General features: G+C 63.0%; 3 protein-coding genes across 3 annotated transcripts; all 3 read right to left on the bottom strand.

The window, feature by feature from the left end:
• Window positions 1-537: 537 nt before the first annotated feature.
• Window positions 538-1,392, bottom strand: LMXM_26_1800 (conserved hypothetical protein; the record flags this gene model as incomplete). Its single annotated transcript, XM_003876433.1, has 1 exon — window positions 538-1,392. The coding sequence occupies one exon, from the start codon at window positions 1,390-1,392 to the stop codon at window positions 538-540; it is 855 nt and encodes a 284-aa protein (XP_003876482.1).
• Window positions 1,393-2,237: 845 nt separating this feature from the next.
• Window positions 2,238-10,544, bottom strand: LMXM_26_1790 (conserved hypothetical protein; the record flags this gene model as incomplete). Its single annotated transcript, XM_003876432.1, has 1 exon — window positions 2,238-10,544. One exon carries the CDS (start codon window positions 10,542-10,544, stop codon window positions 2,238-2,240), a length of 8,307 nt encoding a protein of 2,768 aa, XP_003876481.1.
• Window positions 10,545-11,671: 1,127 nt separating this feature from the next.
• LMXM_26_1785 (hypothetical protein) lies at window positions 11,672-12,661 on the bottom strand (the record flags this gene model as incomplete). Its single annotated transcript, XM_003876431.1, has 1 exon — window positions 11,672-12,661. The coding sequence occupies one exon, from the start codon at window positions 12,659-12,661 to the stop codon at window positions 11,672-11,674; it is 990 nt and encodes a 329-aa protein (XP_003876480.1).
• Window positions 12,662-12,950: the final 289 nt, after the last annotated feature.

The following is a 12,950-nucleotide window of genomic DNA, read 5'->3' as shown; positions in this document are numbered from 1 at the left end:
CGTGTGAGAAGCAAGTCGGCCAGGATACGGCGTAGCGGGGGAACCGTCGCACACACACACACGGGGGGAGGGGGGGCGCACGTGGCGCGGGTCCTGTCACCACGGGGTGTGATGCCACCACCACCACCCGCGCTACGCAGAGAAACAACGACGAAAAGGAAGAACAGGAGAGACTGCCTTCAAAGCCGACGAATGAAAGGTCCCCACGGTGATGATCGACAGACGGTGGTGGTTGCACGCGGTAGCAGAGCGAATGCCAAAGGTCGTCAGGAAGGTCGCGATGCAGAAGATGTAAACAGACAGATGCAGAAGGGATAGGAGCGGGATGTGCGGGGAGTACGTGTGTGTGTGTGTGTATGCCGGCTTCCGTCTAGTGCGATGAAGACACCGACGCATATGCGCTCTTTCGTAGGCTAGAGAAACTGATAGTGCTGGCGAAGCACTGGAAAGGCTGGGGTTGTAGAAGGGGACGGGAACGGGGGCGGGGGAGGGGGGCACTGGGGCTGTCTGCCCCTGCTAAAGTCTTTGCCGCCCTCATCAACGACGAGAAGCCGCAGTGCACACAGCGGTCTCCTCTTCGCCTACGCGCAGCTTGTCGGCCGCAATGGCCGCCTGCTCGTGTCGTAGTAGCCAAACCTTGAAACGCAACCCGGGCCCGTATCCGCCTAGCGAGTTCGTCGACGATAAAACACGGTGGCAGGGCACAATGACGGGTAAGGGGTTGGCCCCCATAGCCACACCAATGGCACGTGGCGCCGCTGCAGCCGAGGCAGGCAGATTCCGTGCCTTATTCACACGGACCCCCAGACCCTTATAGGAAATGGTCTTGCCGGAGGGAACAGTGTGGCGCAGCGTCGCCCACGTCTGCGCCATGAAGGCGGTCGTAGGCGGATAGACAATCGGCACCTGCAGCAGGAGGCGCTCCAGCTCTTCTGGTCGGCCAGCCTTCGCCGTGGAAGGATTGAAATAGTTCCTCATGAGCGCCACTGCGCGTTCACCGGGCAGCTCCGACCCCCCGTCGGCGCCATCGGCCCACACACCCGCCACCGTCACAGACGTGCTCTTGTACCAGCGGGACTGCATTGTGGCGCACACCTCCTGTGCCTCGGTATAAAGCGAGGCGGCGTCACCAGGCGCGCTGCGCTGCCAGTGACAGAAGCGCACGGCACCTTCAGCATCCACGTAAAGCGAAAATGGCCCGAGCGGGGTGATGACGGTGCGCAGGTACACCTGCACAGGGTCAGTGCTCCCCAGGGGCGCTGAGGCCGCCTGGGCACGCTGCCTCGACGAGGCGGAAGTGGACTTGGGTAAGCACGGCACCGCCTTGGACGCCTTCTTGGCTGCAGCCACCGCCTTGGACGCGCGTCTTTCGAGTTTCACCTGAGCTGTCATGGCGAAAAAGGTGAGAGGAAGGACGAAAGGGGGAGAGGGGGGGGGGCTTGAGTGGCGACGATAGGGCTTAGCAAAGCCGTTGAGTACAGAGAGGCACGCACACACGAGTGAAGAGGGAGTGCGTGGGACACAGGAAGCAGCGGTCAAAGCGCTCAACACAAAACAGGGAAACAATGGAGGAAGTTGATAGCGCGAGTAGACCCGTGCGACTGCCCACTGCGGCGGGAGGAGGAGGAGAATCCGTCCTGGCTGGCGGTTGTCGGGGCAAGAATGTGAGCAAAGGTGCAGGAAGGGGCGGCAACGGTGTGGTGGGCGGAGTGATGATAAAGCTGGAGACGGAGAGGCGGCACAGCTTACCACACACCACGGCGAGGAGAGGCACCCGTCGGTCAGTGCACGTCTTTCCCGTGGATTACGAGCGCATTCATGGTACCGACATAGCGAGAAACGACGACGCGACTTGATGCAGGCAGTCGCATCGAACGCACAGGCGCACGCACATGCACATGTAGGCGTCGCTGCAGCACTCTGCAGTGGTGCACAGCGCTGTCTCTCAACGCGCCTATATACCTGTATGTGTATGCATGTGCTCTTTTAAGGCCTCATGGGCTGTGGAGCGAGACAGACATATTCATCGTACGCGCACAAGAGAAGCTACTTAACACTTAGACGAGTTCACGCTTATGTTACACCGCGCACTCACCAGCGATGAGGGAGAAGAGGAAGCGAAAGATGCTTTACGGAGAGTCAAGCGAGTGCCAATCCGGTGTGTGTGGGGGGAGGGGGGTAGGAGGCCTGCATGGTGACGTGGATGAGCAGCTGGTTTAGCAGTCCTCAACAGACGGTTAGCTCATCGCGTAGAGGACGTCCTGCCCGGTCATGTGCGAGAGGTTGTTGCAGAGCTTACGAGCCTCCTCAACCACAGTGTCGTCGCGGTCCTCGGTGAGCTCGACGACGGTTGGCAGCATCTCCGCCATGAGCCGCGACGCCAGCTCGTCACCACCGTCGGCGTAGATGCCGTCGAGACAGATGAGCGCCTCGCGCCGTACGTGGCGGCTGGGGTGACGCAGGGCGCGCACCACCTCGGCCTGGGTCCTGCTCTGCAGCTTGCTGGATCCAAGGCAGGCCATGAAGGCACGGATAGCCGGAATGACGTTGTGCTCTACGCGGAAGCAGTAGTCACGCTGGCTGTCCGCCAGGTAGTGCAGGTTGTGTAGCTGATGCACCAACGCCGGCATCACACTCGGGAAGACATCCGCCTTTGCGAAATAGACGTCGGCCTGGATGCTGTAGTCGTGATCGGGCCCTGGCGTCTGAGCGAGCGCCATGTTGCGCATGCACTCCAGCGCGCCCTCCAGCGCCAAGGCCACAAGCGAGTCCATCGCCTTGGACGCCGTTGCCGTCGCTGCGCAGTACGTGCGCAGGGCAGTGACGACGTGAGGGAGGAGGATGGGGAAGGCGAAGTCGAAAATGGAGCCCAGTTTACCGAGCAGGTGGTTGCTGAGGGCGAAGAAGACGACCCACGACTGCAGCGTCACGCGCGAGATCGACTGCGCCGCGCCGTCGTGGCCGCGGCCATTGTGCTCCTCTTCAGCCGCGTTGTTGGCGGAGTCACCGGGGCCGGGTGCGTGCTTGCGCGACGCTCCGGCCACGCCACCGCTCGACTCCGCAAAGGCCCAGTCCGCCACAATCCGCAGCAGCCGAACGCTGTGCTTCGCCTTGAACTTTAGCAAGAAGACAGTGAAGGCCTGTAGCACTGGCATCACCGCCTCGCTCGACGGAACCGACGGCGCACTCGCGAGGGACTGGAAAGCGGCCAGCCAGAAGTTCTGCTGGGGGGTCGTACCCTCCGTGAGTGTCCGCATGTGCAGCAGTTCCTCCTTGCTCATGTTCTCGACACGGCGCTCGAAGCAGGTAAAGAGAATGGCGAAGGAGTGCGTGTGCACCTGTGCTCGGATCTGCCGCACACGCACGGTGCCCTTCTTCGCCTTTCCGGGCTCGCTAGCAGATGCGTCTGCCTCGGCGGCGAGGTTCGCCAGCCGATGCTGCTCGGATGCCGGAACAACAGCCCCGTTAAGGTACGGGAGGCCCTGCAGACACGTTCTGCCGGCGTCCAGCAGCAGCTGCGGCTCCATCACGGCCTCCAGCACTGCCAGGATCTCTGCGCAGAGATAGTGCGACTCCGCGTCTGTCACATTCCTCAGGTGCGTTGAGAGGAAGAGCATGGAGGACAGGTACGGCTGAGCCATCTGCCAGCACGCAGGGAAGCAGCGAATCATCGAGGACAGAGTACTGTGGCGAAGAAGCGCCCCAGCCTCGCTGCGAGACACGACGCCGGGCATCTCCAAAACCTGGTACACGCCGGCGGACACGAGCGTGTGCAGAAGGTGGAGGCAGTGCGTCGATGCGAAGGCCGTCCCCATCACCTGCGTGATCGTCGCCAGTGCCGTGACGAGGCACGTCATGCAGCCCAGCACGTTCTCCTCAGCACCCGAGTAGGACGCAGCAGTCGAGTGGTATGCACCGCCGTCCGTGCCGGGTTGTTCTGGACGAGAACGCAGTCGCATTTCGCAGCGTGTCAGCAGCGGCATCCAGGTATTGCAGGCTAGGTCAACCAGCTCGTGAACCGCGGCGACGCGGCTACGGTTGCCGAACAGCTTCACAAGGGCCGCCTCCGTCACACGCTTGCTGCGGTTGGCGTTGAGCAACGTCTTCTCCGACTGCAGGCTGCCACCGCTGCTGACAATGCGGATGAGCTCCTCCACTGCCGCGATGCCGAGCTGCGCCGTGGTGAGCAGCTCGGCTGCGGCGTTGGCGGACTGCGCTGCCGCGTGGAACTGAGCCAGGCTGGACTTGATCTCCGCCACCAGCAGTGGGAAGAGCTGGATCGACCGCTTCGTCGTGAGAGGCCGGGCCTTGATGCGCACCAGATCCACTAGAGAGAGGCGCTGCCGCGGGTCGCGCAGACGCCGGCGATGCGCCTCCATTTCCTCATCAGACACGACATTCTCCAGCGTCGGCAAGGAGTGGTGCAGGCGATCTAGCAGCACCTCCAGTCCAATCTTGCGCAGTGCTGCCCGCTCGTCCTCGAGCAGGCGCTGCTGGCAAACCACAAAAGTCGGCTCGTTGATGCCGGCCAGGACACACGCGAGTGTGTTGCCTGCAAGCAGCTCCAGCAAGGAGGCGTACGCCTCCGCCTCCGCATCCGCATCCGCTGACTCCGATGCAGCGCCGCTGCGCGTCGTCTCGTGCAGGTCGTGGTAGTGCGCAAAGAGCTCCAGCGCACTCACGAGCAGCTCCATGCAGCCACCGTCCTCGCGCTGCACCTTGCCTTCAGCCTGCTCCTCACCCTCCTCGTCGGCGTCGCTCTCCTTCCCATCCGCCCTGTCGGCCCCGGTGCTCCCTTTGCCGCGCTGCTGCTGCTGCCGGCGTCGCCTCTCTGCAGCGCGGCTCGGTTGGCTGGCGCGGGCGTGACGCTGCAAGGCGAGGAACGGCTCGAGGAAGAGGTCAGACTTCACCGTCAAATTGACGAGATGCATGATCGCCTCCTGGCGGTTGATGACCTGATTCGGCTTCACCATGCGCCGGAAGAGGTGCTGCACTCGCTGCTGCTCCTCGCCGTCCTCCTCCGCGTTGGCGCTGGAGCTGAGCTGCGCCGCCGGGTCGGCAACAAGGCGCATTAGCTGCCCCAGGCACTCCACCTGCGTGCGTATGTCAAAGCTCGACAGGATTTCCTGGCATACTTCGCGCGCGCTTCGGAAGCCGAGCGCCTCCTTGTTGTCGAACGGCTCCAGCTTTGTGAGGAGAGAGACGAGCGGGATGTGCAGGTATGTGCTGCTTTCCACCATGCTCGTGCGGGCAGTCACTGCCGCGGCAGCGGCAGCGGTCGGCACCTTCAAAAGCGGTGCTGTCGCCCGCAGGAGACCGGCAATCGTGTCCACATGAAAGTGCAGCTCGCTTTGGCGGCGCTCTGCCGCGTCGGTATCCACCCCCTCACGTCTCGGAGAAGCGGCAGATGCCTCCTCATCCTTCTCAGCGCCGTCGCCCTCCGTGTGGTCATCTACGAGTATGCGCGCCATCAGCACCATCATCTCTCGCAGCAGCAGGCTCTTGATGCGATGGGGGCCGTCCTCCACCTTCTCCGACAGCAGCCGTGTCTGATCCGTGCACACGTGCACGAGGGTTTCCACAAACCGCAGCACCCCTTCAACGTGCAACGAGCCGCGAGCACCGAGACGCAGCTGCTGGATGCGCGGCAGCATCGCCACATCATCTGAGGCGGCCGAGGAAGCCGCGTGACGCAGCAGCATCTCCATTCCTTGAAGCGGGTACAACTCCACGCACTCCATCACTAACGCATAGACGCTCTCGCCGTCCTCCTCCTCATCCATGGCGACAGTGGGCAGCACGCGAAGCAGTGTGCGGAGGAGGCGCAGGCTCTCGTGGCTCAGCACGCCGAGAGGCCATTTACCGGTGCCCCCTGCAGCAGCGGCGCACACAGACGGCAGACGCAGCACACGCTGTGCGTCTGCGAAAGTTAGCGGGTGTGCGACGGCTGCCGACGCCGGCGGTCGCCAGCGCGCCTCCGACGCGGATGCCCCGCCATCCTCCCCCTCCGCCGCGCGCTCGGTTACTCCATTGTGCTGCGCCGACGGCGTCTCGTCAGCGGCCGTGACGGTCGACGGCGCCAGGGTCTCAAGCATCTCGTGCACACGCTTTAGCAGCACAGCAACAGCTTCACTTTCGGTCTCACGGTCAGTGCTTATCGCCTGCGATGGGCGGCCACGGGCGGCCTTTGACTTCGATGTCGCAGGCTGACGCCCACCAGCGGAAGCCGTCGCGCTCTCAACAGAGGCAACGAGAGGCAGAAAGAAATACTCGTACCCGCCCAGCGTTCCCATGCACGCCAGGGCCACATCCGTGCCAATGACGTCTATCGCATGCAGCACTACCGGCTGCAGCCGCGCCGCTACCAGTCGCTGGTACTCGGCCGACAATGCGTATTCGCCCTTGCGAGACGCTGCCGTGAAGGCCGACTTCCTCGACTTGAAGATGGTCGACTGCGTCGACTGGCGGTCCTCCAAACCGTAGCTCAGCCCGACAGTCAGGGCTGCCAGCGCGTAGCGGTACACGGGGCGAGCACCGCCGCCGTGTTGCACGTGCATGTACGGATGCTTCAGAAGCAGCTCAACCAGCCGTACGGAAGCATTGCCGGCGACGGTGTCTTCCTTCGCGCTCGCCCCTCCCCAGAGGTGCAGACGGCTGCAAACAGCGTCGACCAAGTCGGCTGCATCCGCGGTCACGGTGTGAGTCGAGGACGAGGACGAAGATGCGTCGACGTTCCCGATGTTGGCGAGAATTCCCTCAACACGCGGCAGCATACCCTCGATCAGGCACACCTGCTGTGGTGTAATTCCAACAGGCGACAACGCCGCAGCGGAAGAGCCAGCACGCACACGCTCGCCGCCGTGACTGCTGTGGCTGCGGAAGAAGTACCGAATGACGCGGTGCGCCCATCCAACCGGCACAACGTACGCCTGCGCACCGCCCTCAGTGCCATACTGCATATTCAGCAGCGAGCAGACAAGTGCAGCAGCGCTGGGGGTCAGCTGATACTGGCGCTCCTCCACAGCCATGCACTCGATCAGGCAGCTCAGTGTCGTCACGGAGCACGCCGACGACGATGTGGACGAGGAGGTGCCTTGCTGCAGCTGCATAGCGGCGGCAAGAATCACTTGCTCTCCCGTTAGTCCGTTCGCGCCTCCGCGGGTACTGCCCTGCTGTGCGCCGGCCGTGACCACTGCATCCTGCAGCGCGCGCAGCTGCGTCCGGCGTTGCGTAGAGGGGGCGCGGAGCGGGAGGAAGAGCACAAGCGCAAGGGCGGCGAGGGTCATCTGTTTCGCATACGGGGCGTCGTTCACCTCATTCTGCTCTGCTGAACCAAACACGGCGTCAGCTACAAGCGCGTACCAGTCAACCTGGCGCAGCGCAGCGGCGGCGCCGCTTGTCGCCTCCGCGGTCGTTGTCACGGCAGTCATGCTGCTGACTAGCTCGAGATACGCTGGTGCCAAGACGTCTGGCTGCGCCGCGATACTCGGCAGCGCAGCGCCGACAAAACCGAGGCCTTGGCAAATCTGCAGCACGAGCGACGCCCACGGGCTCATGGAAGCAGCGGCCGCCGTAGCCGCACGCGCTAGCACCCGCGTGAGCGCCGCACGCAGCACGGCCCCAACCCTTGCAACAAAAGGAACTTCGTACAGCTGCTCACGAGCTGCAGCGGCGGCGTCCACTGTTCCACGGCCCACCTGAGCAACGCGTCGTCCGCTGCTGCTGTCCAGCAAAGTCGCGTAAACCATGTCTAGATACCCCCCGGCGGCTGCAGCAAAGGTGGCACTGCTGACCATGGCAATCTCAGAGGCTGCGGCATCGTTTGCCGCATCGCCGCCATGCAGGAAAGTCACGACAGCAGACACCGTCTCGAGCACGTTGGCGGGCACTTCTGTTCCGATCGCGGGCAGCATCGCGGCGGCGAGAGCAACGGTAACCTCCAGCTCACAGGATGCAGCGCTGGAGAGGTCTGTAGCGGCCTCACGCACCGCCGTGCGCGCGGCAGCGAAGGCATCGGGCAGGCGCCGCTGTGCCTCGGTGCGGATGGCGTCAAGCAAGGCATCACACTGAATGAGGTCGGTGAAGCACGCAATGCGCGCGCCGGTCGCGATGCAGTCATTGCGGCCACTGCTGCCTGCCTGCGCTTGCTGTTGTTCCTTGTCGTCGTCGGAGTCGGACTTGGCTGTGGCGATACAGCGGCGGCCAACCCGCTGTCGCTCCGTCCCGCCACTACAGCCGTTTCTCGCAGTCTTCTTATCCTGTTCCTTGTCGGATGTGGAGCGGGCGCGGGAAAGCGAGGCGAGAGTGTCTGGGCCTCCGCAGCCGGCCTCCAACGTCGCCACCAGCTCGCTCGCCACCTGCGCAGCCAGCGCGATATCTTCGCCTCGTGTCTGCATGACTGCTGAGGGTGTCCCCGCCCACTGTGCGTACAGGAGAGTCGCATGGTAGAGCACTGATGTGCGAAAGTCCTGAGCAGCCGACGTCATGGCACTGGCACCTCTCGTCCATGTCAGTAGAGCCGGCCGCAGGAGAGTGGTCACGAGCGGCAGCACCACGCGGCGCTGCGCCTCAGTCCGTGTTGCCACGCTTGCCGGCGCGGCGGAGGCCACCAAAGGCGACCACGCCAGCACCATGGAGTAGACGGAGCGCACCAGTTGACACGCAGCACTGCAGCCAAGCTCGTCGCGCCCCATTGACTTCTCACCGGACCACTGAGCGGCCAGCCGCTCCATCACCGCAGCAGCGGTGGCCACAAAAGCCTCTGCCGCAGTGCAGTCGTGCTCGTAAGAGATGACATGCGCCAGCAGATCGACGAGGGACTGACCACTGCCGCTGGTCGTGCTGGCGTCACTCATCAACTGCCCCGTGGACATACCCTGAAGCGTCTTGGCAGCCAGCGCGCGCACTTCCGGCACGGGGTGGAGCAGGCAGGCGAACAAAGGGAGTGTCTCGGTAGCCCCGGAGAGCGTGCTTCCCACCTCGACCATGCCGTACCGAGTGCCGCGGAAGTGACGGGCGAGAAACGCGGTAGCCGCCGCCGTCGTCTCGGGGTGCAGAAGTACTTCCGATAGCACGCCGTCGAAGACGATGGCGTAGCGCCGCTCCAGCGCCACTGCCAGACGGTAGTACAGCGATTGGCTGCTCGCCCCCTCCGCCGCCCGTGCCGATGTGTCACCCGCGGCGCCTGCCGGGCTTGCGCCAGCCTCTGCGGTCATGAGTACGCGCAGGTAGCGCGTAACCATGTAGTTGGAGAGAGGCAAGTCCTCCGCCGCGCATGTCAGGAATTCGACGACGTCAGAGGGCAGCAGGCGCGCCTCCGAGACGCTACTCAGGCGATCCAGCGCAGTCTGCAGCAGCGTGGCCAGAAGAGCGCTGTGGCGCGGCGAGGTTGTCGGTGCACCGTTGGGGCCTGCCACCGTCACCGTCGTCTCCGCAAATGGGAGCTGCGAAGCTAAGGTGCGCCACGGTAGCGTCAGGAGCGTCTGAAGGAGCGGCGCCACGGAGACGTCAGAGAGCGCGTGGTGCTGTGTCGCTAGCACGACCTCCAGCAGAGCAAGCAGGTCGCGCAACGGCAGGTAGGATACGCCAGCGCCATGATGACCCTCGCCGGTCGCTGCGAAGGCTGCTGCCGTGATGTAGCGAAAGATCGGCTTCAGCATGGTGATCAGCATGGCTTTAGAGAACCGGACGTGGGCCGACCAGGCAGCCAGCACGACGAGGGCAGTGGCCACAGACTCCGTCGATATGCGGCTGCTCCCGCCGCGTGCGTTGTCGCTCTGGCGTGCACGCTTCGACTCCTCGGTGCCGGCCTCTGCGCCCGAAACGGCGCCAGAGAGCAGCTCCAGCACAAACGGAAGAAACGTGCGCCAGAGCGCCTCAGCGTCCTTGTGCGTCGTCAGCTGCGTCACAACGCTGGCGAAGAGGGCGTTGGCGGCATGATGGCGGATCTCGTACCGGAACGGCATGGCGACCGTGAGGCCGACTAGCCTGGCGGCTTTGCGACTCTCGGCACATGCAAGCACGAGGTGCTCCCGCAGTAGCGGTGCACCACGCAGCTGGTTTGTGGCGAGGAAGTCGAAGCCCGTGTCACGCAAGTCGAGCAGTAGCAGTGCGCGGGCGAAGATGTTGTGGTCGTGGTACGGCAGGAAGGCGCGCAGCACGGCTGCGACGTCGTAGATGTGCACCTCGTAAGCACGCACCAGGAACTCGAACACCTGCTGCGCCGCAGTAAGAAAGAGATGGGGACTGAGGAGCGTGAGAAAGTGCTCGAGGCGGACGCGCAGCGTGGAGTCCTCCGCTGCCGTCAGCATCGAACGCTCTTGGCGCACACGCTTCAGCTCGAAGAGGTCCTGGATGAACGGGTGGAAGCGATTGTCCATCGCTGTCAGCGCTTGCAGGCCGTTCAACGCCAGCTGATGAATTTGCTCCCGAGAGAAGCTCTGCGCGTCCTGCGTGCTGAAGAGAAACGACTTGGCGAGCCGGTGCTGGCTCTCATCCGGGCGCTGCTGCAGCCGCTGCAGCTGTGAGGCGAGCTGTGACGTCATCTTGGCGCTCTTTGCCGTGATTGCTGTTCCAGAATTTGGGCGCGTAGAGGATGCGGAGACGAGATAGACCGCGTTCGATTGCAGCGCCTCGTCGCTCAAAACACTGGGCACCAGAGGAAGAAAGCCGGAAGAAGAGAGAGAGAGGGAGGGACAAGGCGAGCACGGGGCAACACACCGCAGAGATTCAAGCAAGCCCACACAGAAGAAACAAAGGGAAGGCAGCAGCTGCAGCAGCGGCGGCGGCGGAAGGCACGGCAGAGAGGGGAGAGGGGTAGGTCTGCTTAACGGTTACTGCAGGTCTCCCTATCGCTCCCTCACTCTGTTGACTTTCGTGGCGTCTTTTCGCGCTCTCGTCGCTTCCATACGTGGATGTCTCTCCGCCTATCGTTTCGTGTGCGCCTGTGTGTGTGTGTGTGTGTGTGTGTGTGTGCAACACCGTCTGGCTGGGTGCCACCCCCTTCTTATTCACCGCTGCGCTTGTAGCGCTCACTCGCACAGGGGCGGCAGAAGATAATGAACACAACTGAAAAGGGATGAGATGAGTGCGCGCCACGGGCTGGTACGATTTGGCGTGAATTTGAGAAGGGGTGGGTGGTGTCAAGATGTGCGTGCATGTGTATGCAAGTACGAGAGACGCGCAACGTACAGAAAGGAAAAGGAGGTGCGATGCATGAGGGTTGCAGGTGGAATACGGCATCGCCGACATCATCGCTGGTGACTGCACCGTGTCGTCAAGCAAAGGCCCGGCGGTGTCCTCGAACATATCGGTTGGCCTCCAAGGCACGCAGGGGGGGAGGGGCAAGTCTGTTGGCTTGCATGCGAGTGTAGTCGCCGCCTGCACGCTCAATCTCGTGCAGAGCCAAGCAGGGGGGAGGCGGTGAGCAAGAAAAGGAAGGGCGCATGTTACACAGCGAGACAGATTGGCAAAAAAGCACATATGGATGCGCAGCCACCTTTGATGCACCGCAGTCGCTGCAGCTAACGCAGAGAATCACACTTGCCTTTCTTGTCGCTGGCCAACGCCTCGCGCAGCCGTGAAGAGGCCACGCATCCGCCAACACAACAGCACACGCCCCTCTCCATAGATCTTGATATATATATATAGTGTCTTAGGTGTCGGCGGTCCGCTACTCGGTCTGACGACGTCGACAGCGACGATCGTCGCTGCCGTTCTCTGCAACGCCGTCATCACCGACGCTGCCTTCTTCCTTTGCGTGTCGTTGATGTCGCCGCGACGGTGGCGCATTCGAATGCCTGTCCAATGCGCTCGAGAGCGATGCGGTACCGCTCCGGCCGCTTCTGAGCTCGTCCCCGCCGCTACTAGCACGGCCACGTTTTCCCAAGCCTTTGCCGCGCCCTGCTGCAGCAGCCGTTGTCGACCACGTCGAAGAGGTCGACGCACCCATCGATCCGGCGAGGGTCGACTTGGCAATCTCCACTCGACTCAACGCCCCGACAGAGCACGCTGAGAACACACGCTCGCTGGGGCTGAAAAAGTGAATACGGTAGTGAAACGCGGGTGCCGTCGACCCTTTCTTGCCGACCTGAAAGACGGCCGCGGCTGCGGAAGGTGATGCAGCGCTGCCAAGTGCTTTCAGTGACGTCGGAGAGTGTGAGGCAACGGCCAGGTCTGCGGCTGCGCTGCCGTTGCTTCCTCCGCTAGCCCCGCCAACACCGAAAAAGCTGGAAAGGGCGCGATACGTGCGCGCGTGCTGGCCGCTGGCGACGGTGGAAAGCAGCGGAGAGTTTGGTGAGGAGCCTGGAGCGGCCTCAAAGCTGAGTGGCGCAATCCCACTTCCTCCTTCTCCCATCGAAGACGAAGAGGTCGTGAGTGGGGTCAGCACCGCCACAGGGTTGCGGTGAGCATTGTCGCGACGCTCCAGGCCGAAGCCATCAAAGAGCGAGCCACCTTGCGACACGCAATGCTTTAGAAATGCGCTCTCTAGGTCGTACACCTCCACGTCCATACGCTGCAGCGCCCTCTCTATACTCTCACGCCGCTGCAGAATTTGGGCCAACTCGTGCTCCACGTCAGGGGGTAGAAAGATGGCCGCCTCCTGACGCAGCTGCTGCTCTGGGTTGCCAGACTTAGACCCGCCATTCTGGCGACGACTCATCACGAACAACCTTCCGCGTCTCGCCTATCGCCCACAGACTCTGATATGGATTTTTTTGTGGCCCTACTACCCACTGTTAGAGAGGCGGTCACGGCACACAAAGGCCACGTGACGCGAGGGAAGTTTAGGTGAGTAAAGCTCCGCCATACGAACACGAAGCATGGGCCCGCGACGCAGACATGCCCACAAACGGCCCAGAGGTGCCCCCATCGCCACCATCACCGACCACGACAAGCAGAAGAAGGAGGAGAAACATGCAAGGAGTAGACAAGTAGGCAGAACATCACGC

This window comes from Leishmania mexicana, chromosome 26 (assembly GCF_000234665.1).
Source record: "Leishmania mexicana MHOM/GT/2001/U1103 complete genome, chromosome 26".
Lineage (NCBI taxonomy): Eukaryota > Euglenozoa > Kinetoplastea > Trypanosomatida > Trypanosomatidae > Leishmania > Leishmania mexicana.
This window is presented reverse-complemented; position numbering and strand designations above follow the sequence as displayed.